The sequence below is a fragment of the Hevea brasiliensis genome, chromosome 8 (genome assembly GCF_030052815.1).
Source record: "Hevea brasiliensis isolate MT/VB/25A 57/8 chromosome 8, ASM3005281v1, whole genome shotgun sequence".
NCBI classification, from domain to species: domain Eukaryota; kingdom Viridiplantae; phylum Streptophyta; class Magnoliopsida; order Malpighiales; family Euphorbiaceae; genus Hevea; species Hevea brasiliensis.
Window position 1 is genome coordinate 13615716 of NC_079500.1, and position 26786 is coordinate 13642501.

At 35.4% G+C, this 26786-nt stretch overlaps 2 protein-coding genes across 3 annotated transcripts; one reads left to right on the plus strand and one right to left on the minus strand.

Annotated features, from left to right (window-relative positions):
• The first annotated feature begins 9816 nt into the window (after positions 1-9816).
• Positions 9817-10631, plus strand: LOC110660880 (squalene monooxygenase SE1-like). The gene is made up of 2 exons (XM_058150683.1): positions 9817-10101; positions 10347-10631. Exons 1-2 carry the CDS (start codon positions 9817-9819, stop codon positions 10629-10631), a joined length of 570 nt encoding a protein of 189 aa, XP_058006666.1.
• A 7020-nt stretch (positions 10632-17651) lies between these two features.
• LOC110660914 (aspartate--tRNA ligase, chloroplastic/mitochondrial) lies at positions 17652-26274 on the minus strand. 2 transcript variants are annotated; one of them, XM_021819370.2, is made up of 15 exons: positions 25818-26273; positions 25524-25667; positions 25136-25245; positions 23747-23858; positions 23564-23635; positions 23130-23221; positions 22454-22574; positions 21092-21214; positions 20098-20293; positions 19792-19979; positions 19628-19699; positions 19121-19219; positions 18964-19044; positions 18409-18466; positions 17652-18071 (listed from the first exon to the last, which is right to left on the minus strand). In XM_021819370.2, exons 1-15 carry the CDS (start codon positions 26178-26180, stop codon positions 17902-17904), a joined length of 2001 nt encoding a protein of 666 aa, XP_021675062.2. In that variant the 5' UTR covers positions 26181-26273; the 3' UTR covers positions 17652-17901. The 2 variants fall into 2 exon arrangements, 1 of the variants encoding a protein (XP_021675062.2); XR_002496026.2 differs by lacking the exons at positions 17652-18071; positions 18409-18466 and adding an exon at positions 19496-19535 and having other exon boundaries at positions 19029-19044; positions 25818-26274.
• Between the last annotated feature and the right edge of the window lie 512 nt (positions 26275-26786).

The following is a 26786-nucleotide window of genomic DNA, read 5'->3' on the forward strand; positions in this document are numbered from 1 at the left end:
CATGAAGAACAAAGGTAGAGATTAGTTCAACTCAGGAGGCAAAAAGACAACTGATAGAAGAAATAAAAGGGAGGGTGACAACAGCAAAGTAGGGGAAAGAAAAAATAAATACCCTCCATGCCCAAATTGTAAAAAAACTAATCACCGAGAAAAGTTTTGCTGGTACAAACCTAGCATTCAGTATAGATCTTGTAAAAAATTTGGACATGTTGAGAGAGTTTGCAAATCAAAAGCAACTCAAGAGGAACAATAAGCACAAGTTGCAGAGAACCAAGAAGGGGAAAAGGGCAAGTTGTTTGTTGCAACATGTTATGAAGCTACTACCAGCAGTGATTCTTGGCTTACTGACATTGGATGCACACATCATATGACCTCAAAATTTGATTTATTCAAGAAGCTTGACAGATCATTTTGTTCCAAAGTTAAAATTGGGAGTGGAGAGTTTCTAAAAGTCAAAGGGAAAGGTGAAATTGCAGTAGGAACTTCAACAGGTATCAAATTCATCTCTGAGGTTTTGTATGTACTTAGTTTAGATCAAAATCTATTAAGTGTAGGTCAAATGCCTGAAAAGCATTATTCATTACTGTTTAAAGATATGACTTGCACTATCATGGATCTTGCTAGAACTAAATTAATGTCAGTAAAAATGAAAGATAGAAGTTTTTCCTTGAAGTGGAATAAGTTAGATACTCATGCATTTTCTATTGTTGTCGATGAATCCTCACTTTGGCATAGAAGATTTGGTCACTCAAATTTCAAGTCACTTAAACACATGCATAATAAAGGTTTAGTTCATGATTTACCTTTTATGCAAGATCAAGTTGGAGTTTGTGGTGTATGTCAGTTTGGTAAGCAAACAAGAATGCCCTTTCCTATAAATTAATCATGGAGAGCTACTGAAAAGTTGCTACTTATTCACAGTGATGTTTGTGGCCCCATGAGTTCTCCTTCACTCAATGGGAGCAAGTACTTTGTGCTTTTTATTGATGATTTTTCAAGGTTTAGTTGGGCGTATTTTCTGCAATAAAAATTAGAAGTTTTAAGTGTCTTTCAGAAATTCAAGACTATGGTTGAAAATCAAAGCAATTTCAAGATTAAAGCTCTTAAAATAGATAATGGGATGAAATACTACAACAGAGGGTTTACAAAGTTGTGTGAAGATGCTGGAATTCAATATCAATTTATAGTCAGTTACACTCCACAGCAAAATGGAGTAAGTGAGAGAAAAAATAGAACTATTATGGAGATGTCTAGATGCCTCTTATTTGAGAAGAAGCTACAAAAAAAATTCTGGTTAGAAGCAGTAAACACATCAGTTTACCTTCTGAACATACTTCCAAGAAAAGCTTTGAGAGATAAGACTCCTTTTGAAGCTTGGTTTGGGGTAAAACCATCTGTTGAGCATTTAAAAGTCTTTGAAATCATATGTTATGCTCACATTCCAGTAGCAAAAAGGGATAAGTTGGATTACAAGTCTCAAGTTGGAGTCTTTTTCGGTTGTAGAAGTAATGAACAAGGTTACAGAGTGTTCAATCCTCAAACACAAAAGGTGATGATTAGTAGAGATTTAAAAATTGATGAGGAAGCATACTGGGATTGGGAGAAATTACAAGTAGAGCCTTTGAATAACAATTCAATTCAAAGAGACATTCCTCAAGAACAAGAAACAATAGAAGCATAACAAAAAACTGAGTCTGATAGTGACACAGATTTAGAATTTACAGTGAGGGGCACTAGATCCTTAGAGGATATTTATGAAAGATGCAATGTGGGATTCCTTGAGCCAACAAGTCTTGAAGCAGCAATGAAATCATCAAGTTGGATGGATGCAATGCAAGAGGAATTGAGGATGATTCACATGAATGAAACTTGGAAATGGTTGATAGGCCACTAAATAAAAAAGTAATTGGAGTGAGTGGGTTTATAGGACAAAACTAAACCCTGATGGTTCTACAAACAAACACAAGGCCAAGTTAGCTATGAAAGGATATTGACCACAATTTGGTATTGATTACACTGATACCTTTGCACTAGTTGCAAGGTATGATGCAATAACGCTTCTGATTGCCTTAGCAGCTCAGAAAAATTAGAGAATTTATCAGTTGGATGTTAAATCAGCATTTTTGAATGGTTATTTGCAAGAGGAGGTATTTGTGGAGCAGCCTCCAAGTTTCCCAGTAAAGGGAAAAGAAGATAAAGTTTTCTTACTCAAGAAAGCTTTACATGGATTAAAACAGTTCCAAGCTTGATGCTCCTATTCGGGAACAACTATACAGCCTCAATCTCATCAGCTAACTCTGGGCAAATATGGGACTGGGGCTTTTCAAGGAGATCAATGGGAAAAGTAGCTTTAGTAAGCACTTTGGCGAATTGCCTATAGCACTCCTAAGCTGATTGTTGGCTCCCTCGAACTACAGCAATTCCCCCTGTTATAGGCAACTTCATGCAAAGGCAATCTATGTTAATCAGAATTCCATTAGTATTTAAAATAAGTCTTCTCAATATTACATTGTAAGACAATGGAATGTCAATAACTACAAACTCAGCATAAATGTTCCTTTGAAAAGTAGTGTCACCTAACCCCACAGTGAGTTTAACCGTTCCTACCATCGGGACTTTCTTGTCTCCCAATCAGACCAAAGGGTAAACCACTTTGGCGATATCATTTCTTTGTAATCCAAGCTTTTCATATACTCCAATAGTGATCAGATTGACTGAATTGCCGGTATCTACTAGAGTTCTCACAATATACTTGTTTAATAAAATATTTACCACCAAAGGGTCCAGAATGGGGATGTTTTACCTACTCATAGTCCTCTGCACTAAAAATGATCAGATCCGAACATAAAGTTTCTTTTTCCACTAAGAGGACTTTTAATCTGTCACTACTTCCTGCCAATCTTTTTCCTCGATACTTGCAATCATCAAGTCCCCCCATAATGACATTAATAATGCCCATAGGCTCCTCCTTATGACTTTTGTTTGAGTCTTATTTGCCGAGCTCTCTTCCCTTCTACTTCAAGATCGATTATCTCTAGTAAACTTTTTCAAACTTCCTTCTCTTATCAAACACTCGATCTCATCCTTGAGCTGCCTACTGTCGTACCATAATCATCATGAAAAACAATAATATTTGGACCAATCCCTTCTTCCAGCACTGTCGGGCTTAAGTTTCCTTGGCCACTTAATATCTTGACCCATTTTTTGGATCCACAAAAGCACCTTTGCCCTCGACTCAATAAGAGGGATGTAAGTTTAGTACCGTTCCTTTACTCACTCAAAATCATGATCCTGACTATAAGGTCGCCTATCACCACTGTAGCTCGTCCTTTCAAACTTTTTGTCATTCTGCAAAGATCACCTTTCTTCTCACAAGGTTGCCCGCTCATCATCAAGTCTGATATCTGAACTTGCTTCATTAATTACTAATAATCCCATGTGAGATTTTTAATTAATAAGCCAATGAACTTCACGTTTCTAGATCCTTTCTTGATCGCTTCACATGTTGTTTCATGATTGAGATTCTTGATCTGAATAGCTTCGGTATTAAATCTGAAAATATAGTTCATAAAGGATTCCCCCTCCATTTCCCAAATCTTTCTGAGATCGGAAGATAGCTTTTTTGGTGGGATACTCCTAACAAACTTGTCTTGGAATAAGCTTGCCAACTGATCAAAACTTTCAACCGAACCCATAAGGAGTTTCTGGTACCATTTCTAGGCAAGCCCGATCAATGTAGTTGGAAAAACCATGCACAAAGTATAGTTATTAACATTTTGTAACAATATTGTAGTGCGAAAATTAGCCAGGTGACTTCTAGAGTCAATGGTGCCATCATATATATTTAATATTGGCAATTTAAACTTAGGTAGATAAACTTCAGCTACTCTCACCTCGCAAAGAGGAGATCCATCACCCATGCCAAAATCATCATCATTGGGATTTTTTTTTGTATTTTTTAATTGCCTGGGCAATTTTTTAGCTCAATGCCATGTCCTCACTATCGAATTCCTTGTCCCTAGAGTATTCCCATTTTGGCTTTTTCTTATTACCTCCAAACCTGTCTTCCTAGGGATTTTCCCCAGGAATCGTCAGAAGCATCGTTGGTGGGGCTGAAGGAGGTGGTGGTGCTGCTGCTGCTAGAGTTGTCAGTGTACTTCCCCTATTAGACTGCTCATATTCTTTTCTTAAGAGTGCCAACATTGTTTCCATCTCTTTGATTTTCAAAAACATGGGATCCTAGGAAGAATTTGTGTTCCTGCTGCCGGAGCTTCCTGGTTATGGACCATTAAGGGAGCTTCTCCAATCCTAGTCCAAGTCCCTACATTATTGGCCATAGCCTCTAAGCATGTTCTCCCAGAATGTATGTTTGTCTTAGCCATTAAAAATTCAAAAATAGATTAATAAAAATGACCAAACCCAAGAAAACAAGCAACAAAAATGAGAGAGATGAAAAGCAATGAATTAGCCAAAAACAAATGGCAAAATTTCCCACAGATGGTGCCACTGATGTTGCATGGGATTCTTGAGTCTGAACTTGATCAGATTGTATCTGAAATCATAGGGAAAAGATGAGGTCGATGGCCTGAACTAGGCCACTCTGATGCTCTAGTTAATAAATGTCAAGAGGGCAAATACTAATTAGAGAGTTCATAAAAAAATTGCGTACCTTGAATATCGATGTAATCCCTATTTATAGAGTAAAGGTCTATATCTTTTCGACTTAACTGGGAAGCTCATGCTAGCTCATTTTTTCCATTCTTTATAGAGGTATCAACTAACATGTCCTATATTCCCGACTATAACATAGGACGTGCTTTTATTATGCAACTGCCACTTATCCAAACACTATACAAACTATCTGATCACTCTAAGAATTACTGAACATGTCATGAACCATCCAATCAAATCGTTTACTTTTTGGTTTGAAAATTGAGTCACGCTATATCACCATGTTTGTTGTCATTAGTGTGATGACCTCTTCTCAAATAATGTCTTCTGTGGGAATTGGATCAATCTTCATAATAAAAGATCAATTGATATGAATATATTGAGTCAAAAACAAACTTAGCTTGCGGCTAACAAAAGTAAAAAATAAAAATTATGGGAAGTGTATGTTGATGCTTTTTATTAAGAAAAAATAACATACATGCATATAATTATATTATGCTACTGATATTAAACATGCCCCCAGGTTATTTGTTGATTTTAGTCCTAATTAACTCCTTCTAAAACATATCAAAGCAATACACAATTACACATAAATGCTTCACATGCACTTTTCAATGAAAGAATATTAGATTCCATACCCCCAAAATTTTTCTTTCATAATCTTATTAACTTTGCTATTATATATTTAGTAACACCTGAAGTTGGAGGGTGCGAGAGTTGATATTTAAAGGACTACTGAGAAAGAAAAGAAACAATTAAATTTAAGTAAATGAGTGAGGGAGACAAATCCACAATGGAAAGTTTTGACCATAATATCATTTTGAAAAAGAAAGGATGATTTTCTTTCACGAAAAGAAAATAAAAATGTCTACAAAGCACCATCTCAAACTCACTATACTCCATATTTGCTTTCCAAAATTAACAACTTTGGTGCTAATTCTAACTAATTCTAAGTACTTCTATACCTACTATATGTTCATTTCGTGTTCAAGATTATGAGTTGTGCTCACATGATTTACTTCTTAAATGTCATAATGGTGTCTTAAACTCAAGCGTACAACACAGCAAGAAGTAATCATATGGCAACCACAATCACAAACAATTCAAAATTTTCCCCAAGGGAAAATTCATGATCGCAGCTTATTGGAGAAGTTACAATTTGCACTGAAAATCCAATTTTCAACAAATAAATAAACCCAAGAATCTTCTTCATACACTGCAAAGTACTCAAATTTCAATCCCAATAAAAAATGTGGAAAAGGCATGTGAAGGCAAAAAATGTGACTCACAGTAAATTCAATTTCAGCATGCTTTGTCTTTTGTAAAGCCTTGTTTGTTATAGCAAGCACACAAATCTAAGGCACATATGTAATCACACAATCACACAGTATAGATAAAAAAATAAAAAAAATAAAAAAAGAATAACATAGGATTTATGTAGTTCAATCATAAAGTCTATATCGTGGGCAAGACGAGAAAAAAAATTTCATTATGATAAAAAGAGCGAGATATAATCTCTCAGAATTCCCAAACCTTAACTCCAGTGTATTTCCTGAATATCTCATAAATTTACTACAAAGGGCAGAATATTATAATATTTATTCTGGTCTATGCCACGGAAAGCAATCAGTGGCGAGCAATAGGACTTCTTATTCCAATCGGATCGGATCGCAACGCAAATATTTTTGGTCGAATCACAATTGATGTCTGTAAAGACATATGCAAAATTTAAGCCACATAAAAATAACAGTTTGTGACCTAATAAATAGACATAAATTGAAGTTAGCTGAAAGCATGTTAAGGAAAAAAAAAAAAAAAGACAAAGAAGCTTGGATCATGTGCTGAAAAGATTCTCCTAGTGAACTGATAGGTTTAGTACAAGACTTTTCTTGCTGCCACAAGTCATTGGAAATATTACATGGCAGATCGATTGTAAGCCTTTGAAGTAACTCTATTTCATAGGGATCACATTTTCCAGTCTTCTTCCACACGTCTATGATTATACAAGAGCTCATGTTCCCAATCCATTCTTCACTGATGAATATGAATTTGTGAACCCAAATATGGAGAAATTGCCATACTCACCACTGTAATTCTTTTTGCAACTGCATATATTCTGTAAAGATGGAATTATGAGAAGCTTAGCCAATCTCTCATCACTGGACAGTGTAGGTTACTTCCTATGAGTTCCTGAACGTGTCAAAAGGTTGCCTTCAAGGTCATTTGAAGCAAAACTTGCTTGTAGTGTCAATGGAGATGTTGTTCTTGATACAGAACGTGACGATAAGTATAATAGATAGAACTATAAGTCCCTAATTATTAAAACACAATTTCGTGACATATGAAATTTGAAGGGGTAGGAGGATTTATGCTTAATAAAAGGACTATTAAGGAAGGGAAGATAACTTTTGAAACTGAAGGAAACCAAAGAGTAAAAAGAGAACCAGACTAAAAACGTTAGCATAGGAATGGCCACAATAATGGAGATGGAGAACCTATTTCTCCACATAAGATAAGATGCCATTTGGCCAAAAAATAGTTTTCCATATTGTTAACCTTTTTTAAAGTTCAGCTTTATAATAATAATAATAATAATAATTTGCCAGTCTTCCAACTATATTGACAGCCTGACTGGTAGCCTTCCAAGCATTTCCAAGCAAAGCACAAAGGAAAAGCTCTATCAAGTACAAAGAAGAATCAAGTTAAAAATCAATATTACAATGGGAAAAGGAAATTTTCACTTTGTGGTATTTGTGGGAAGACAATTCAAATTGAGAATATAGATATTGAAAAAACACTTAATGCAATTTTTGCAAGAAGTAATTAAGGTTACTTTAAAAAATTTTGCAAAACAAAGAAAAATCAATTTCAATAACAATCTGCCCAGCACATTATTTCAATGAAGATGAACAAGTTGAAGAATTTTTGTTTGCTAAACTTGAAATGTTGTGAGTTACTAAAAAATACATTTGGAATGTTGATGGTGATTGTACAAATCATATGACTAAAGATGTCATTTTCTTAATCTCTTTGGATATATTAATGAAGATTAAAGTGAGAATGGAAAATGAAAAAATTGTCTAAGTTAAAAGTAAGGATGGAGTAGAACCAGGAGTAGCATTTAGAATATTAAAGGAAATTTATTAATAAATAGTTAAATAAAATATATCAATTGGTATATTTTAATTTATCTATTTCCTTTTAAAAAAATATATTCAAGTGAAAGAAGGCTTCCCTAGTAGCATACTACCAATTTCATTAAGGAATTACCGTTGAGTTTACATATCATCCATCTTGAACTCTCAACCTAGTGGAGTGTTGATTGAGTCTTACCAATTGAACTAATCTCATTTGATATATTTTTCTTAATGCATCAAGTTTATCCTCAATTGTTCAATTTTCTATGATTTGACCTGTTTTATTTATTCACAACTTGAAGGAATGTGAAAATTTTCATAATGTATACACTTGCCCCAATTTCCATGTCAATTGTGTAATCAATGCTTCTGAAATGTAGTCTCTCCTATAATAACCTTGCTTCTTGCACTCAAAACAGTTAGCCTTTTTCATTCTTGATTTAGATCTGGCCTTACATTTCTTCATGATGGAAGAACCCTCTCTTGAATTTGTTTTTCCCCTTTCCCCTTAAATCTTCTCTATTATTTGAAAAATTCTTTTTTAACTCTTTCAATTTTAGAGAATTACTAACATCGTCTAGTAAAATACTATATTTTTCATTCAACAAAATACCAACAAAAGTCTCATAGGAGGGTGACAAAAAACATAACACAATAAGGGTCTTATCCTCACTATCAATATCAACATCAATATTTTTTAGGTCCATAATGATTGAACTAAATTCATCTAGATATTCTTTAATGGGCATACTTTCGCTCATTCTCATATTGTAAAACCTTTTCTTGAGACACAGGCGGTTGGTCAACGATTTAGCAAAGTACAACTCCTCCATTTTCTTCCATGCCACATACACTGAGCTTTCACCAGCAATCTTATATAGGACATTATCAGTTATGCTCATGAAATCACACTCAAAGCTCTTTACTTCAGATCAGCCTTCTTCGCCTTTTTCGTACCTGGAAAGTTATCCTCGATTGCGTTCTATAGAACTTGCAAGATTAAGGAAATTTTGATTTTAATCTTCCTCTGACTGAAACTCCATCTACCATCAAACTTTTCTATCTCATACTTCGTTGAAGATGACGCCATCTGTGAACCCCAAATTGTGCGCACAAAGCTCTAATATCAATTTGTTATAGCAGGCACGCAAATCTAAGATACACATACAAATCTCACAATCATACAGTATAGAAAAGGGAAAAAGAATAACACAGTATTTAATGTGATTCGATCGTAAAATCTACGTCAACGGGTAAGACAAGAGAAAAAATTCTACTATGATGAAAAAGCAAAATACAATCACTCAGAACTCTCAAACCCAAACCCCAATGTGTTTTCTAAATATCTTACAACTCTATGGTCTGTGCCCTCTACTACCACCACATATCTCACTTTTTATCCCAATCTGGTGACAGTGCAAAACTTTCAGATCGAGTCACAATTCAAGTCCATAAAAATATATCCAAAATTCAACCCACGTAAAAATAACATTAACAAAAGTCACAACTTTCCACCATTTCAACAGGTTGATATCCCCTTTTGTTTCGTTGCTCTAGTGCTGGAAAAGTGTGAACTCCCTACACAAATCATGGACATGTTATTCTAGCTGATCCATCTCCCATCTTGTTTTATCCTATTAGCAGCACTGAGCTCCGCTGTTTAGTTGATATACGAGGCCAAAAATTTCTCTCCATTTCGAATGGTGAATTGGCTCAATATTTGAAAAGTGTTGTGGTTCAGCAGATAATTTGAATCTCCTTGAGATGACCACTTACATTGGACTAATTATATCACAAAGACTTTCTGAAATCAAATATATGGAATCAAATAACTAAGACCAAAGTTTTTCAAGCTCAATAAGTAACTTGGAAAAGGTTATTTTTGAATCATTTTCTTGTGAGCATCTAATTAGTATTTGCTATTTTCATTCAAGAAAAGCACATACTATGCTTCTTATATGCTCTGCAATTCTTTAACACACCAATCTAACGACCAACTTGCATTTCCATGTTTGAGATCCCCAATGAGCTGTACGATGCTTTCATATTTGCAATTGAAAAAGGAAACATAAGAACAATGCCTAACAGAAGCATGCCAGCATCTCCCCATCCAACTGCAGGTGCTCTCTTATTGGGGGATGCATTTAACATGCGCCATCGTTTGACAGGAGGAGGAATGACTATAGCACTTTCTGATATTGTTTTATTACGGGACTTTCTTAGGTCTCTGCAAAATCTAAATGATGTATCTGTACTTTGCAAATACCTTGAATCCTTTTATACTCTTCGAAAGGTGAGAAAACATTCATTTAAAATATATTTGATAGTTTCACTATTGGGCTACCTTGTAGCAGGTTTTCAATATGATTGTTGAGTTTCTAGCATCCAAAGTGAAACAAAATGCCATTTTTTATATTTATATTCATATTACTAGATAGTAGTTATATATGATTTGCGTACTGAAAGTAGAGATTGATAATCTTTGCTTTAACATCTATTAGGATTCAATAACAAAGCATAAAATGTTTTTTGGTGCAGCCAATGGCATCTACTATAAATGCATTAGCAGGTGCCCTTTACAAGGTTTTCTCTGCATCAACTGATCTAGTAAGAAATGAAATGCGACAAGCATGTTCTGACTATTTGAGCTTTGGAGGTATATTTTCAAAGGGACCAATATCTCTACTCTTAGGGCTAAAACTTCATTCATTAAACTTGGTACTGCATTTCTTTTCTGTGGCTATTGATGGGGTTGGCCGCTTATTGCTTCCATTTCCTTCACCGAAAAGTATTTGGAATGGAACTAAATTGATTACGGTATGATGGGTCCCAGTCAAAGCTTTAAAGAATTTGGTTCTCAAAATGAGAATTTTGGTGTATTTTTTTCTTCTTCTTACTGCTGCCAATACAAATGAATAAATAACAGAAGGAACAACTGACAAATCCTACACTTAAGGCCACAAATGGCACAATGAGCAAAAATAGGAAATATATGCTACAGTAAATCTTAACAGCACATTTGACTTATTCAAATAAAAATGAAGAATTAAAAATAAGTGCAACAAATAAAAATAAGTTTATGACAAAGAAGCAAATGCAAGACTTGGTCCAAGAGCAAGACTTAGTTCATATACTTCCTATTCTTGATAGGAATCCTTGAAGAACGACGCAGAGTTCCATCATTACTCCCCCCTTTAAAAGGAACCTTGTCCTCAAGGTTCAGATTCGGAAATCGGACCTGTAATTCAACTGAATTTTCCCAGGTAGCATCCTCCTGTGGCAAATGTTTCCATAAAACCAGACTTTCTTGAATGGTTCTAGACCCTCTACGAATCCACCTTGTATCCAATATTGTTGCTGGTTCCAAAATGGCTTCACCATCATCCGACAGTAGGGGCAAAACATCAGAGATAGGAAAAGTGTCACCAATATGTTGTTTAAGAAGTGACACATGAAACACTGGATGGACCTTAGAACCAGCAGGGAGCTCCAATTTATAAGCCAATTTTCCAACACGTTCCAACACTCGATAGGGCCCAAAATAACGACTTGCAAGTTTTTGAGAAGCCCTCTTTGACACCGATTGTTGGCGGTAAGGCTGTAGCTTAAGGTAGACATGATCTCCGACTTGAAATTCAACATCTTTGCGCTTCAAATCGACATATTGCTTCATTTGATTAGCAGCACGCGACAAATGAGATTTCAGTTCCCGCAAGATTTCATCTCTTGTCTGCAAGGTCTGATCGACTTCATGAATAGGAGAATGTCCCCCTTCATACCGAGGCACCCCCGGTGGATGTCTACCATATAAAGCAAAGAAAGGAGTCATACCAATCGTTCGGTGAAAGGAAGTGTTATACCAATATTCTGCCCATGGTAGGAATGAGCACCATTTGCGTGGCTGTTGAGACGCGAAGCAGCGAAATCTTGCTCGGACATCGATTTGTGACTTCTGATTGGCCATCGGTTTCAGGATGATAAGAGGAACTCATATTCAGCTTAGTTCCGGACAGCTTGAAAAATTCACGCCAAAAATTGCTTATAAAGATTGGATCTCTGTCACTGATTATGGACTTAGGCATTCCATGGTATTTGACAATCCCATCCACGAATTTTTCAGCAATTGCTTTAGCAGAGTAAGGGTGAGCTAGGGGCAAGAAGTGTGCATATTTACTAAGTCGGTCGACAACCACCAAAATTGAATTCTTTCCAGCTGAAGTTGGGAGCCCGTCAACAAAATCCATTGCAATGTCATCCCAAACTTGATGTGGAATGGATAGTGGTTGAAGAAGCCCGGCCGGAGAAGAGGTGGAGACTTTATTTTTCTGACAAACAGAACAGGCAGCAACATATTCCTGGATCTGTTTGCGCATAGAGGGCCAGTAAAATTGAGGAGCAATTCTTTTGTAGGTGCGTAAAACGCCTGAGTGTCCACCACTAGGGGAATCATGGAATTCCTGTAGAATCTGACAAGTTAAATCAGAATTTGGGGGAACCACAACCCGATTTTTATAAAAAATCAACCCATTTCGCCAAAAGTAAGGAGAGCCCGGATTGTTGGAAGCCAATTTACTGATATTAATCATGTAAGGATGAGTGGTGATTGAAGCCCGAATCTGATCCCAAAGTGAAGTATGAGGCAGAAAAAATGCATTTAAACTTGGACTACCTCTAACCCGTGATAAGGCATCAGCAACCGTGTTTTCTTTGCCTGGTTTATAAATGATTTCGTAGTCGAAGCCCAGTAGCTTAGAAACCCATTTCTGCTGTTCAGGAGTGACAATTCTCTGCTCCACCAAATATTTGAGGCTTCGTTGGTCTGTTTGAATGAAGAACTTGCGGCCAAGTAAGTATGGACGCCATGTCCGAATAGCTTGTAGAATAGCTAGCATTTCCTTGGCATATGTGGACCAGGACTGTTTGGAGGCTCCCAATGCTCGACTCATGAAAGCAATTGGTTTGTCATTCTGGGATAACACAGCGCCTATGCCGTTATTGGAGGCATCGGTGGTGACGACAAAAGGCTCGTCAAAATTAGGCATGGCAAGTGTTGGAGTAGCTGCCATAGCCTTTTTCAAGTCTGTAAAGGCTTTAGCTGCTTCTTCATTCCAAGAAAATTGTCCTTTCTTCAACAAATTAGTTAAAGGTCGAGCTATGACTCCATAATCTCGCACGAACTTCCTATAATAACCTGTTAAGCCTAAAAAACCACGTAATTCAGACACGTTAGTGGGTTTAGGCCATTCAAGTATAACTTTAATCTTTCCTTGGTCCACCTGTACACCATCACAAGAGACAATATGCCCCAAATATTCTATTTGTTGCTGACCAAAAGCACATTTGCTAAGCTTGATGTAAAATTTATGTTGTCGCAACAACTCAAGAGCCAATTGTACATGTTGCAGATGCACACCCCAATTTGGACTATAGATTAAGACATCATCAAAGAAAACTAACACAAATTTCCGTAAATATGGATGAAAAATTGTGTTCATCAAAGCTTGGAAAGTTGAGGGAGCATTACACAAGCCGAAGGGCATTACCAAATATTCGTAGTGGCCATTATGTGTGCGAAAGGCTGTTTTGTGGACATCAGCGGGGTGAACTCGAACTTGATGGAATCCTGCGATGAAATCCAGTTTTGTAAAGTAGGCAGCTCCATGAAGTTCGTCCAACATATCTTCAACGGTTGGAATTGGAAATCTGTCCCGGATTGTCACTGCATTAAGGGCTCTGTAATCTGTACAAAAACGCCAAGAACCATCCTTTTTCTTAACAAGCAGAACAGGGGAAGAAAAGGGACTGGTACTGGCCTGAATTAACCCAGAATTCAGCATATCTTGGACTTGCTTTTCAATTTCCGCCTTCTGAAAGTAGGCGTACCTGTATGGTCAGACATTAACTGGATTCGTTCCTTCCTTGAGGTTGATATGGTGGCTGATAGTGCGCTCAGGAGGGAGCTGATTTGGCCGATGATAAACATCTGAAAATTTATCCAGCAATTTCTGCATCTCTGGGTGAATTCCTTCGGGTAAATCTATTGATGAAGTTTCAACGCAAATGGCAAAAAATGAGCTATGGTGTCGCAGCTCTTTAGCCATCGCCTTCAAGGAGGAAGATTTAATTTGCTGTTCTGTTAAACCTTGCAGGTGTCGCTGCTCCCCATTCCAAATAAAATCCATAGTCAACCTGTCCCAATTGCATTGGACTGTCCCCAATTGCCGCAGCCACTGTACCCCTAATACCACATCCAAACCCATGATTGGCAAGGAATAAAACGTAATTGAGAAGGGTATACCTTGCAAGAGAGCTGGAGTATTTCTGAATTTTCCACTGCATTGAAGAGGATCCCCATTTGCTACTTTCACGTTGAAGGGTCTGGTTGGTTCGACCAACAATTTGAGTGATCCGGCCACTTTTTCGTTGATGAAATTGTGCGTGGACCCACTATCAATGAGGCAAATCAGTTCTAAGGATTTGATTTGAATAACAACCCGCATGGTACCTGATGAAGACCACCCAGTAAGTGCGTGTAGAGAAATTTCAGGTTCACCATCTTCATCATCGTCGTCAATGTCAAATCCGCCATCAAGAAGAAGAAGTTGGGGTTTAGTACACCTGTGTCCAGGAACAAACTTCTCATCACAATTAAAGCACAGTCCTTTCGCCCGCCGATTTTGCATCTCTTCCCACGAAAGCCGTTTTATTGGTGTAGATGGTTTGCTCGTTGTCGGGGACAAAAAACTCGTCTGATAAGACGGACGAATTGCCTTCTTTTGTCGCAGCAACTGTTCATCCCTCATTCGAGCTAGGCTGATGGCTTCTTTCAGAGTTTTCGGTTTAAACATTCTGATTCCCTCAGCAATCTCTGGTTTAAGACCTCCCATAAACGTCCCAACAAGTGCCTTTTGTGTCCACCCTTTTACCCTGTTACCCAATCTTTCGAACTCCCGTTGATAATCTCGCAAGAGTCTAGTTTGGCGAATTTTTGATAAGGACTCATCGAAATCTTCACAGTCAGTAGGCCCAAATCGAGACCATAATTCCTCAGAGAAGATTGCCCATGTTACTGTCGTCCCTGCTTCGGTGTGAGTCCTGCAAAGCCACTGCCACCATTCGTTTGCCTCTCCCCGAAGGTGATAAGAGGCCAAAGACACCTTTTCTGAGTCTGGGGTTCCCTGGTATTCAAAGAACTGATCCACCCTTGTGAACCATTCAGTTGGATCATCACCGGAGTATTTTGGAAACTCCAATTTTGCCAATTTCGCAAAAACCAGCGGCCTTCCTCCATCTCTGGATTCTTCTTGGTTGGTGAGATTTTGACTGATTCGATTGCTTATGCTGCTAGATGCATCTTTGCTTCTAAGTGAAAGTTCAGAGAATTTAGTGATGGCTGCCTTGATTTGTTGCAGTTCATCGCTAAGTCCCCGTTCCATCTTTGATAGATCCTCTTGGAGCTGGCCAAGGCCAATCTCCAAATTTTCAATTCGCTCTTTGTTTGTTGCCATGAAAAGAGGAAAAAAAGAATTAGGATTGCAAGCTCTGATACCACTAATGGGTCCCAGTCAAAGCTTTAAAGAATTTGGTTCTCAAAATGAGAATTTTGGTGTATTTTTTTCTTCTTCTTACTATTGCCAATACAAATGAATAAATAGCAGAAGGAACAACTAACAAATCCTACACTTAAGGCCACAAACGGCACAATGAGCAAAAATAGGAAATATTTGCTGCAGTAAATCTTAACAGCACATTTGACTTATTCAAATAAAAATGAAGAATTAAAAATAAGTGCAATAAATAAAAATAAGTTTATGACAGCAGCAGGCAACAGCAAGACTTGGTCAAGAGCAAGACTTAGTTCATATACTTCCTATTCTTGATAGGAATCCTTGAAGAACAACGCAGAGTTCCATCACGGTATGTATGTTGCAACCGTTGTTAGAGCAAATAGTACATCTCTAGAAGTTTTTTAGTTGATTTCTTTTATCTACAAGGATAAGTAATTGTTATAACACATGTTCCATTTTCCAGACTGCATCATGTATCATTTTTCCCATAATGAAGTCAGAAGAAGTTGGGCAAATGCTCTTTCCTTTAACCTTGCCAGCATATTCTTAAACTCCTTCTGGTTATTGAATTTTAGAAAGCATACAGTTTTGCAGATTAAAAAGGCTGCTTTCTATCAATGAAGCTCGTCTCTTTTTAGAATGGAAATGGAGATCTAGCATATCAGTGGAAGAAACAGCATTGTAAATTACATCATGTAATTTTCTACGAATTTACTCTCGTTTTTATTCAGTGTAGGAATTCATTCTTTGATTAAAGAACAATTATTTCCATGTAATATTGAATTTTATTCAATTTTTATATAGTTATTTCCATGTAATGTTGAATTTTACCCAAATTTTCAAATGGGTGTGTAAATTACATTATTCCTCTCTTTTAAAAAAATAATAAATAATTAGTCTACCATGGATGGCTCAGAAGATGTAGTTCTTTAGTTTCTTGAAGCAAAAAGCAGACAGTGGGAAGTTGGCCTCGACCTCTTTGGATGTTTCAAGTAAGAAAAACCCTCCGTTGATTCCTTTCATTGTCGAGCGCTATGAATATCCTAAGCTGGAATTGTCTGGATTTGGGAAACCTTGTACAATTCGTGCTCTAAAGAGCTTATCAAGAATAATATACCCAAGTTTTTTTTTTTTTTTTATATGAAACACATCTTAATAAATTTCGAGTAGATATGTCTGCTCGTCGGTTGCGTTTTCAGTTTCAGGATTCTATTACTGTTCCTTTTAATGGTCGGTCTGGTCTGGTGGTCTTGCTCTGTTACAGAGAGACGATGTGATGTTTTCTCTTCCACCATTCTCTGTCAACCATATTGATGACATTGTGGGCTCAGGTGGCCCGTGTAGTTGGCACTTTACTAAGCTTCTTTAGAAGCTTCTTTAGGTTGTAAGCTTGTTCAAGCGAGAGATACATTAAATTCTCGGTGCGAGGGACATTCAATTGCAGTTGGCCTCTCTCCAATGCACTCAGGCTACTAGAGCTTTTATTGCCACCAGATGGAATATCCCCTCCCTTCTTCTAGTTCCTACAGTTGAAATTTTTTAAATCTTTTTATAAAGGAAAAAAAAAATCCAATTTAACCTCAAATCAAATTAATCAATTCCAATCTTATTCTAATCCAATACCAATTAGAGTCGATACAATTTTAACTGGTTCCATTCTGATTCTAATTTAAACTAATCTGATTTCAACTTTATTTTAATTCTGAACCTATTTATAGACAAATTAAAAATAGCAACGAATAAGATATTCAAAAAAATTACTCTATCTACACTAAATTTAATTAATAATCTCAATACCTTAATCCTACTTAAACCCGATTAAAATTAATCGTTAGCTATCTAATTCAACCCAAATTCAATTGTAATTAAAATTTAATAATTTTATAAAATATTTAAATTTTATTTATTTAAAATATAATATATAAAAATTTATAAATATTAATATAAATAATATATATTTTATATTTAATTAATCATTTACGTAACTTAAATTATGTAACAGATACTCTATTATATCTAAAACCCAATTATACTAACTAAACCCAATTATATACTAACTAAACTCGTTTCATTATGATTCAAACGGGTCAAACAACTATAAATACCCGATTCGCCGCCATCAGACCTATTGCCACCACTAACCAAAACCACAAATTGAAATCTTTTTCATATTCCAGAGTCCACACTACGCTGTAGTATTGCTGGTGACATTTCAAAAGCAGGAAAATATATATATATATATATATATATATATCATACAGGTATGAATGGACGATTAAACTGCCAACAGGGATGTGCAAACCTTCTACAGAAAATAAAACAAAAGGCAGCCTTACATTACAAATGATTGGTTAAACACTGCCTCATGCAACCTCCTGAAGAGTTCGAGAAAATTATAACAACATTAAATATATTGTTACAAATATTGTTCCATTCCATGATACATCGTACATAATCGCCTCAGAAACCAAAACTGGAGTGAGTGAAGAGGGCACAAACTCAATTATATTAGAATGAAAAGAAAACTATTGGGTTTGAAAAGATAGATCCTTTAGCTGTTGAGGATCAACCTCTGACGGCGCCTGAGTAAGGGCACACTGTGCAGTTGTGGTCTTTGGGAAAGCAATGACATCCCTGATGGAATTAGCATCGGCCAACAACATAACCAATCTATCCAAACCATATGCAATTCCCCCTACAAATGGAAAAAATAGATCTCAAACCAGCGATATTCCCTTTTTTTTTTTTCCTTCGGTCAATAATAAAGAGCACATATAGTATTAGTATTAAGAAGCTAAGCTTCAGCCGACAGACAACTCCTAATTACAACTTTTTTTCTGAGATGAGAATTACAATTACAATTTGCGATCCATCCATACAATCATGAGACATTAAAACACACCACCACCACCCCCTACACCCCAAGATGAGGCAGCAGCCAACGAGGTTGAGGCTATTTAGTTTGGTGAAATTCATTCCAGAAAATAAAATTTAACCATAGAATACTAGGGACAAGGTGGAGAATTCCATACCATGTGGAGGAGCACCCATGTCTAAAGCCTCCAGAAGATATCCAAATTTTGCTTCAGCCTGCAGACAAAATAAGAAACTCCAAATTACTGCAAGGATATCCAGTAATCAGCATCTGATGATGAGTTATAGCATTCTTCAAGTTATAACATTCTACAGGTTTGAGGTTAGTAGTTAAAGTTCAATTTCATAAGCGAGCCAGGGTGTTACTGGTAATCTGGTACACTTGGGTCTTTTTCCTCGTATTGAATTTCCTCACATATGACAAGAACAGAAATTGATCTTTCAGTGCTTATTTTCTAGTGTTTCTGGATTCATGTTTCTTTTATAAAATTGTCCAGGATGGCTGTAACAATTATCCCCTGATTATCAACATTATGGCCAGTCACATGAACCTCCTTTCCTATCAACAGACAACAATTACAAGTGAAAACAACTGATGCAAAGATGACAAATAGCCACATAAACTAATGCATCCTCCTCTATTATATCATGTGGAATATGAAATTGGTGAACTTCATTAAACCCAATTGCAAATAGCACAAGGGTCTTCTCACCTGTTCAGGGGAGATGCCAACAATTTCCAAAACCTTTTGTTGGACTTCACGTTTATAAATTCTCAAACTTCCTCCACCAATCTGACAGCACAAACTAATTTCATTACTGTCAAGCATAAGCCTCAAGCTTGCACAACAGAAAGCAAAGGTAGACTACCTCAACCCCATTGTAAACCATATCATAAGCAAGGGCACGAGCAGAGGGAAGGTCTTCCATGTCTTCAGGTTTGGGTGCCGTAAATGGGTGATGCAAAGCCTGCAATACAACATGAGTTCCAACTGACGGATAGAAAAGATAAGTACAAGTTTAATTTTGATTATTTTTTATCTTTATTGTGCAAATTCCTTGACCTAACTCCAGGTTAAAGATACAAGGAAACCAATGTTACTAGTCAATGCTAATAACACTAATGCAAAAGGAGTGTGTAACAAGATAGCACTACTCATCTTCTCAGGCAGAAGCACAATAATTCAATATTCCAAAGTTTTGAGGTAGGAATCCACAATTTAAATTAATGGGTAGTTTATTTACCTCATAATGGTTCAGGGGAAGAAAAACACTCGCAGTACCACTAAATGAAAATAGTCACTAGCTCATGTGTGTACTCAATATGAAAATTAAAATGAACAAAAAAAAAAATGCACCACTTATTTCATTACGAACCTCAAGCCTCTGCTCTGAATCATTCCACTCAAACATTGGGAAATCAGTCACCCATAGAATGGAATGCCTGGACTAAAATATCAAACAAAGAACAGGAAAAATGTGAGACAAAAAGACAGAACCAATGGTTATAAAATATTACAATCCAGACAGGTAAAACATACATGGTCAATCAAGTCCATCTCATTGCCTACAAACATCCTTAGTCGGTCTAAAGTTTTATTAACTGATGCATGACGACCCACTGCAAACAATATAAGATCCCCTGGTCCTGCAGAGCATCGTCTCAGCAACTGTTCTTTATTTGTCCGATCCAAACTTGACACTAGTGCAGGAATTCCCTCAACCTCCCCTATAGAAATTTAAGACCTCTCTGGAGTGAAATACTGAAAGCATAATATCATTCACCTTCTAGAAAGATGGGAAAGGTCAGGAATAAAGAAAATGAGAAGAAAATTGTGTCTTTTTACCATCATCTAAGACCTTAAGAAAGGGTAATCCCTTTGCTCCAGACTTGATTGCTTCATTGTAAATGTCACCTTTCTTAAGAGCTGTATTTGAATAACTCTTAGCACCTGAAGGCACACATAATAATTTGATAATTCCCCCATTTTTCAAGCTATCTGCAAACACCCTGAAGGGCGACTCTACAAAAATATCAGACACCTGCAGCACCAGTAAAATAGCCTTCATTAACACCTATTTCAAGATATGTACATTCAGAATATGATTTTTTTGTTCTTTTTTAAGAAAAAAGATCCTCAAAGCTTGATTCAAAGAACAGGATATACAACAGTTAAAGCCATACAACGAAACTTGGTAGGAATCTGGAGATGATTCTGCAACCTCAAATTTGAAAATTATCACCTAATTGAACTACAACATAAAATCCTACGAGGATGTTGCTTGACCAAATTAATGCCTGTTTTGAAAAATCTCTACTTATTCAAGAAAAAAGAAAAAACTAAATTTCTTCAATGACCAAAATCTACAGATATGATAAAAATATCTTCACATGTATGTTAGCATTGACAGAAGCTTAATTCATTGTTCAAAGGATAAGAAGTGATCAATTAAAGATAAGAGAAATAGCAGCAAAAACTCATATTGAACCTATGCATGTGCTAAAGGAATATAAAAGTTAACAGGCCAGTAAAACCCAACCCCAATTCTATAGAAACTAGGAAAAGGTTAAAAGAAGAATAATTCAAGATGATGAGAATACTTCCCTGACATGACATATTATTAACTAAAGAATTCAATGGCATTTTATCTTTTCTTTTTTATTTTTATCTGCATAACATAATAGAATGATAATAGCAGTTGAACAGGCATGCCTAGATTAAATCTTTAACATAGCTTTTGCATGGCATGCAAAGTTCCTTGATAATAATAAATATTCTGAAAAAGAAGCGTTGTAACTTTATATAAGCGTGTGAGTGTAGTGTGAAAGGACATAATTACATCTTTCAACTCAAGATCAAATCTTGTATCTGGCCTATCTGTACCATAACGATTCATAGCTTCAACATATGTAAGCCTTGGGAAAGGGTTTGGCAGATGGACACCTTTAATCTCCAGAAAAACCTGTAAAAAACTCAACTTTTAAATCACAAACTGTAATGCACACACATTAAACAAATGTTGAAAATTAGCAATTTCTGCAAATGAAAAGTGAAACACAGTACAGTCACATATATAGCTAGGTTGATATAGGCTGTAATTTATTGACTTATTTCTTGGATCCAACAAAAAGCCACAAAGTTTCAAGGACTACTTAATTAGATACCTCAAGCATCCAGTTAGGTGAACAATAATCTGACCTGACTTGGTGATTGATAACCATATAAGATGTGACAACGCAAAAACAAAAGGCCAAAAGCCAAGCTCTAGGTTCAACCGTTGCTTAACATAAGATGAGATTGGCTCAGCTTGATTAAAGCTTTTGATTTTTTATTTACTTAGGGGACAACATAGATTGTCTTAAAAAATTATAAATTCATGCTACCTCATAATTAGATGTCCGAATCCTCACCTATCAATGATACTGCTCCAGAGAGCATAAAAATATGCCAACCCATTCTCTATTGTTAAAAAGTTGAGACAGAGAAGAGCAAATCTTTTATTCACATAAAAGCAGTTACAACATAGATTGACTTATAAAAGATAAGAAGTTGAGACACAGAAATAATGCCAACCAATTCTCTATCGTTAAAAAGTTCAGACATAATTCCAAGCTAAGTGTACAACCTGATAAAGTGCTAATTGCACAAAACAAACAACCAAACTAACTACACTTCCTAGGCCTGACCAAGGCAGCATGAAGCTTTTCTTGACTTCAGTCATATTAGCAATGAAATTGCTATATTCCCCATTCCCCAACACACCCCCACCCCCCCCCCCCCCCCCAAAAAAAAAAAAAAAAAACACCCCTCTTCTTCTCGCTCTCTCTTTATATTTTAAGTACAACCTTTGAAAGTCATTTGATGTGATATTAGCTTAATCCATCTTATTTATACTAAATAAAGAGATCATATTCTTTGAGCTCTATGTCACACTGTTAACGATTTATGATTTATCACAAGCGAACTAAAATTAAAAGCAACACTAGTACGTTCTTTCAATTTATCAAGCCAAGAGAAAAAAATACATGAACCTTTAACCTTATATGAGAATATGAAACCATCTTAAGAATCATATACAGTAAGGAAGTGATTACTTGTCACTTTCCATTTAGGTTTTCATCCTCTTCTAACCTTTTATTTGACTTATAGCAATAGCCTGCAAGGAAAAATTGTGAACCACACAGCAAAAAGACATACTAACCTTTCGAATCAAATCTTCATTGAGCCTCAGCATATCCTCTAAGGGAGTGAAAGCTAGCTCCATATCTAGCTGAGTGAACTCAGGTTGTCTATCAGCCCTTAGATCTTCATCTCTAAAGCATCTGCAAAGAAGAAAAGCAAATTTGGTTGACTGCTATTGCAATCAAAAGCCAAAACTGCAAACCTCCCAACTCATCAAGTAAAAAAGCAACAAACCCATAACCCAAAGGAATAATAGATCACCAAATAAAAAGAACATATTTTCTGCTTAGCTGTCAAAGCAGAAAATATTTGCCATATGAATCTCAAGAGCAGGTAAAGTTTATGTGTTCTCTTTGCGCCATAAAAAATCTACATGTAAAATGTTTTGTTGGAATCCAAGATTTTCTCCTATGATTCAGCCTTGATTTAACCTGATTTCTGCTTTATTTTTTCCCTTAATCTTGATTGTGAATATCTTACAATCTTGATATAATGTTTCCCTGATTTTATACTCCTTCCCTTTTAGATAGCATTCTTTTGTATGACTATATACATATATCCCTTGGTAATCATTAGAATTGACCAATACAATTACAAGTTTCTTCAAGTTTATTGGCAAAGAACAAAGCTAAGAGCATATTTGAAGCGAACAAAATCACATAATGAAAGCAGCCCACATAACCGCCAGAAATTACCTTGCAATTTGATAATATCTGTCAAAACCAGAAACCATCAGCATTTGCTTAAAGAGTTGAGGACTTTGGGGCAAAGCATAGAATGTTCCTGGCTTCAAAATACACATTAAATTGAATCATAGCAGCAAGCAATGGACAAGCCGACAAAGTATCACAAGTAACACTAGCTACAATCTACGAAAACCTATGTTCAAGTATATTCATCAATAAATAATGTAATTATCAGCCAAATAATGCCAAAATTGTTAGGGGGAGACTGATATAAGCAGATTTGTTTCCTTCAGCTATACATAATTTCTCCCATATGAGTCCAGCAACAATACACCTCATTATGAACATACTCAAGAGGCATTTGTACATAATCATCTGCTAGTTACTCCAGATATAGGAGAATTTCATAAAATTTTAATGGCTACTCAATAAATGGCAAATACCTGAACTCTCGAGGGCACCAAATAATCTCGAGCACCTTCTGGAGTAGATCTCGAAAGTATTGGAGTCTCAATCTACCTTATAATCATCAAAAGATGACAATCAGAACAGAGTAAAAAAAATTATTGAAACAAATCAGAAGAAAATAATTAAGCAAAAAGTTTGCCAGACTTCACATGGTTTACCTCCACAAAACCATACAAATCCTCTAGATATCTTCGAATGAGTTTCACCACTCTGTGTCGCAACATCATGTTAAAATTCATCTGTTGTCGTCGTAAATCAAGGCATCGGAATCTAGTAACATGAGAGTTGCTTTAATCAACTGAACTTCAAGAATTATAGAAAAATATGTAAAAGGTATATAGAAATTAAAAATTGAGATACCATGTGTAAGATAGCAGAGAAATTTTGTGATCTTTGGCAGACACAGTTTCAAATTTCAAAAGGATAAACGAGCATGTATTTCTAGTTAGCAGAACATCAATGATAGCTTTCAAATCAACATCAACAAAGAAAAGGGTGATGCTCTGAAATACCATTAATGACTTCAAGAGGAAATAGTTCATCATAAAACACGAAAATGTTTGAAAAGTTATCTTTTAAGTTGAGAATAAATTAAAAGAATCCTTCTAAATATCATCAACTATTACTAAATTTACCGTATAATGGCAACTAAATGATATAGAGGATATTCCAAATGGAGGTTATTGAAGCAGCAAGGAAGTACAGAAAGCTAACGAAAAGCAGACATTCAATAATGACAAGTGAATTTAAAGAGTTAACAGGTGCAATCTTTTGAACAAATTTGTAAACTCAACATCCTTCAACTAGCTCAACAACAAGAGAAAAATAATTTAAAATAGTATCACAAGACCAACTAGCAGATGAGAAAATGCATTGTCTATCAATCAATTTCTTCTAACTATAGAAAAAAAATTTTCCTTTTCATTTTATAATTCATAGGTGAATGGCTAAAAAACGAAAAATGTACAGAATGAGAAGCCTGATATCAGACTTAACATAAGAGCCAATCGTTATGCTACCAATAACACGAGAGTCTCACCTTTCTAAACATGACATACAATTTATAACATAAAGGTATTCAATTTAAACCAAATTACCAAACTAAATTAATGCATTTCAGTTGATATGGTATTACATATAATATCTTCATTTTGGTTAAATTTTTAAAATTATTAATTCACTTTGTCTCAGTTTGTTACTTTCAAAATCCAAAGGTAACTAATGAGACTAAGAAGCAATAGGTAACTAATGAGACTAAGAAGCAATATTTTAGTCATTGTTTAATATTCAAGACCAATTCAAAATGTCCTTTAATTTTGGGGTTGAATATAATAGAAAAGGAAATAAAAGCCAAACAATTGATAAGACTGAATTAAGAATTTTATTATTTCTGTCTGGTTACTTCAACTTTTATAATAATTTAGTTGGTTTTATTTCTGTTTAGTTTCCATACATAATATTTAGATGGAATAAACCAAATTAACCAAATGGTCACCTTCATAAACTATTCCAAACTTTAAAAATAAGAATAGTCAAGGGTCTGCTACCTCAAACGGATCTCCTCTTTTACAGACTCTTTAGCATCATCAGCCGTGGTAACTAAAAACGGTAACTTGGATCTCACTGCATTCAATACTTGAACATGCTCTGCAGCAACCTGACACACATAATCAACATCTTGACATAAAATTCACAAAGATGATGTTGTATGGTATCATTATCAAGGATTTCACACCAAGTATATATTACTCCCTGCACTTAAAACCTAGATTGCACATTATCCACTTCAAAGAAAACGAAGCAACAATGTGCACACATCAAACAAATAAAATGGAGGCAGTAAATAAATTCTCATTTCTCTTCTTATAAATTATAACTTAAAAACAAGAAAACAAAACAACATCAAAGATTGGATTGAATGGAATAGAATGATACCTCAATTAAGCCAGTTTTCATTTTCTTATTAACAGACTCGCTTGGCCGAGACCGAACCACACCTTCTACAGCTATCACATATTCCAGCCTCAAGTCATTTATAAGAGAATGGGCATCAGGAAAGTCATCAGGAAGCGTTGTAACCTGAAATTTCACCTCAAAACTATCAAAAAGGGAAAAGAGCGAGAGAGTGAATACACAGAAAGAACAATAATCCATGAAATGTCGGATTGTGCCTCTATCCACAGTATAAGCACACATACACACACATGCTTACTGAATGTATAGACATACCTGGACAATACCAGTGTGATCTCTGAGATTGAGAAAAGTGAGCCCACCATGGACCCTATGGAGGGCGACCCACCCACATAGACGGACACGCTTACCCACATCGTTAACAGACAAATCACCGCAAAACCCAGTACGGGAAACCCAATCGAGAGCTGTCTTAAAAGCTACTGATGGTGCTTTGGGAAGGGTCTCCGTGGAAGGAGTAGGAGAAGAAGTAGAAGTAGAAGCAGAAACAGAGAAAACATTTCTTGAGTTTTTGTGAATTGATTTCGGAAAATGGTGTTTGAAGATAGTGTGAAGAAGAGGAAGGGAACGTTTGCAGCAGAGGGTTATGAGAGGGACCGATTTGAGAAGAAGAGACATTGTAAAGAGTGCGCAGAGAGACAGAGGAAGAACCTAGAGATTAGAAGAGGGATTTATGATTGCGTTTGAATGACGGAGAGATGCACGTGATATGAGAAACTTTGTCAACTGACTCGATTCCATTATAAATTTTCTTAAAATATAAAAAAAAAAATAAAGGATTTAAGCACAATTTGTTTCCGTATGCTTTAGAAATGTCTAATTTAATGTGTTTTTAATTTTTATGTAATTTAATTTTTTTATTTTTTATTTAAATTTGAATTGATTTGATGTTTAACTTAGCTTGAGTTGTTTTTTTAAATAAATTTAATTTGTCTCTTATATTTTTTAAGAATATTTTATTTAATTTATTTTTAATTTTAGAGTCCAATTTATCCATTCTACTTTTTATTTCAATTTAAATTAGCTATCTTTTATTTTTTAATACTAAAATATTATTTTTATTTTTTATAATTAATTAAATTAAATAATAATATTATTATTATTATTTAATATTAAAAATTAAAATGAAAGTATAAAAAATTTTATTTTTATGTTTTCATTAATTAATTAAATTGATAAATAATAAAAAAATATTTTTATTTTCATATAAAAATTATGATTATA

What these genes read in the sequence shown, in the direction of transcription:
- LOC110660880 (XM_058150683.1), top strand. Translation starts at nt 9,817, where the DNA reads ATGTTTGAGATCCCCAATGAGCTGTACGATGCTTTCATATTTGCAATT. An exon ending in CCTTTTATACTCTTCGAAAG is followed by an intron (nt 10,102 to 10,346) that starts GTGAGAAAACAT and finishes TTTTTGGTGCAG; the next exon opens with CCAATGGCATCTACTATAAA.
- LOC110660914 (XM_021819370.2), bottom strand. Translation starts at nt 26,180, where the DNA reads ATGTCTCTTCTTCTCAAATCGGTCCCTCTCATAACCCTCTGCTGCAAA. An exon ending in ATTTGTATGGTTTTGTGGAG is followed by an intron (nt 23,636 to 23,746) that starts GTAAACCATGTG and finishes ATTATAAGGTAG; the next exon opens with ATTGAGACTCCAATACTTTC. An exon ending in TGGTGCCCTCGAGAGTTCAG is followed by an intron (nt 23,222 to 23,563) that starts GTATTTGCCATT and finishes TGTATTTTGAAG; the next exon opens with CCAGGAACATTCTATGCTTT.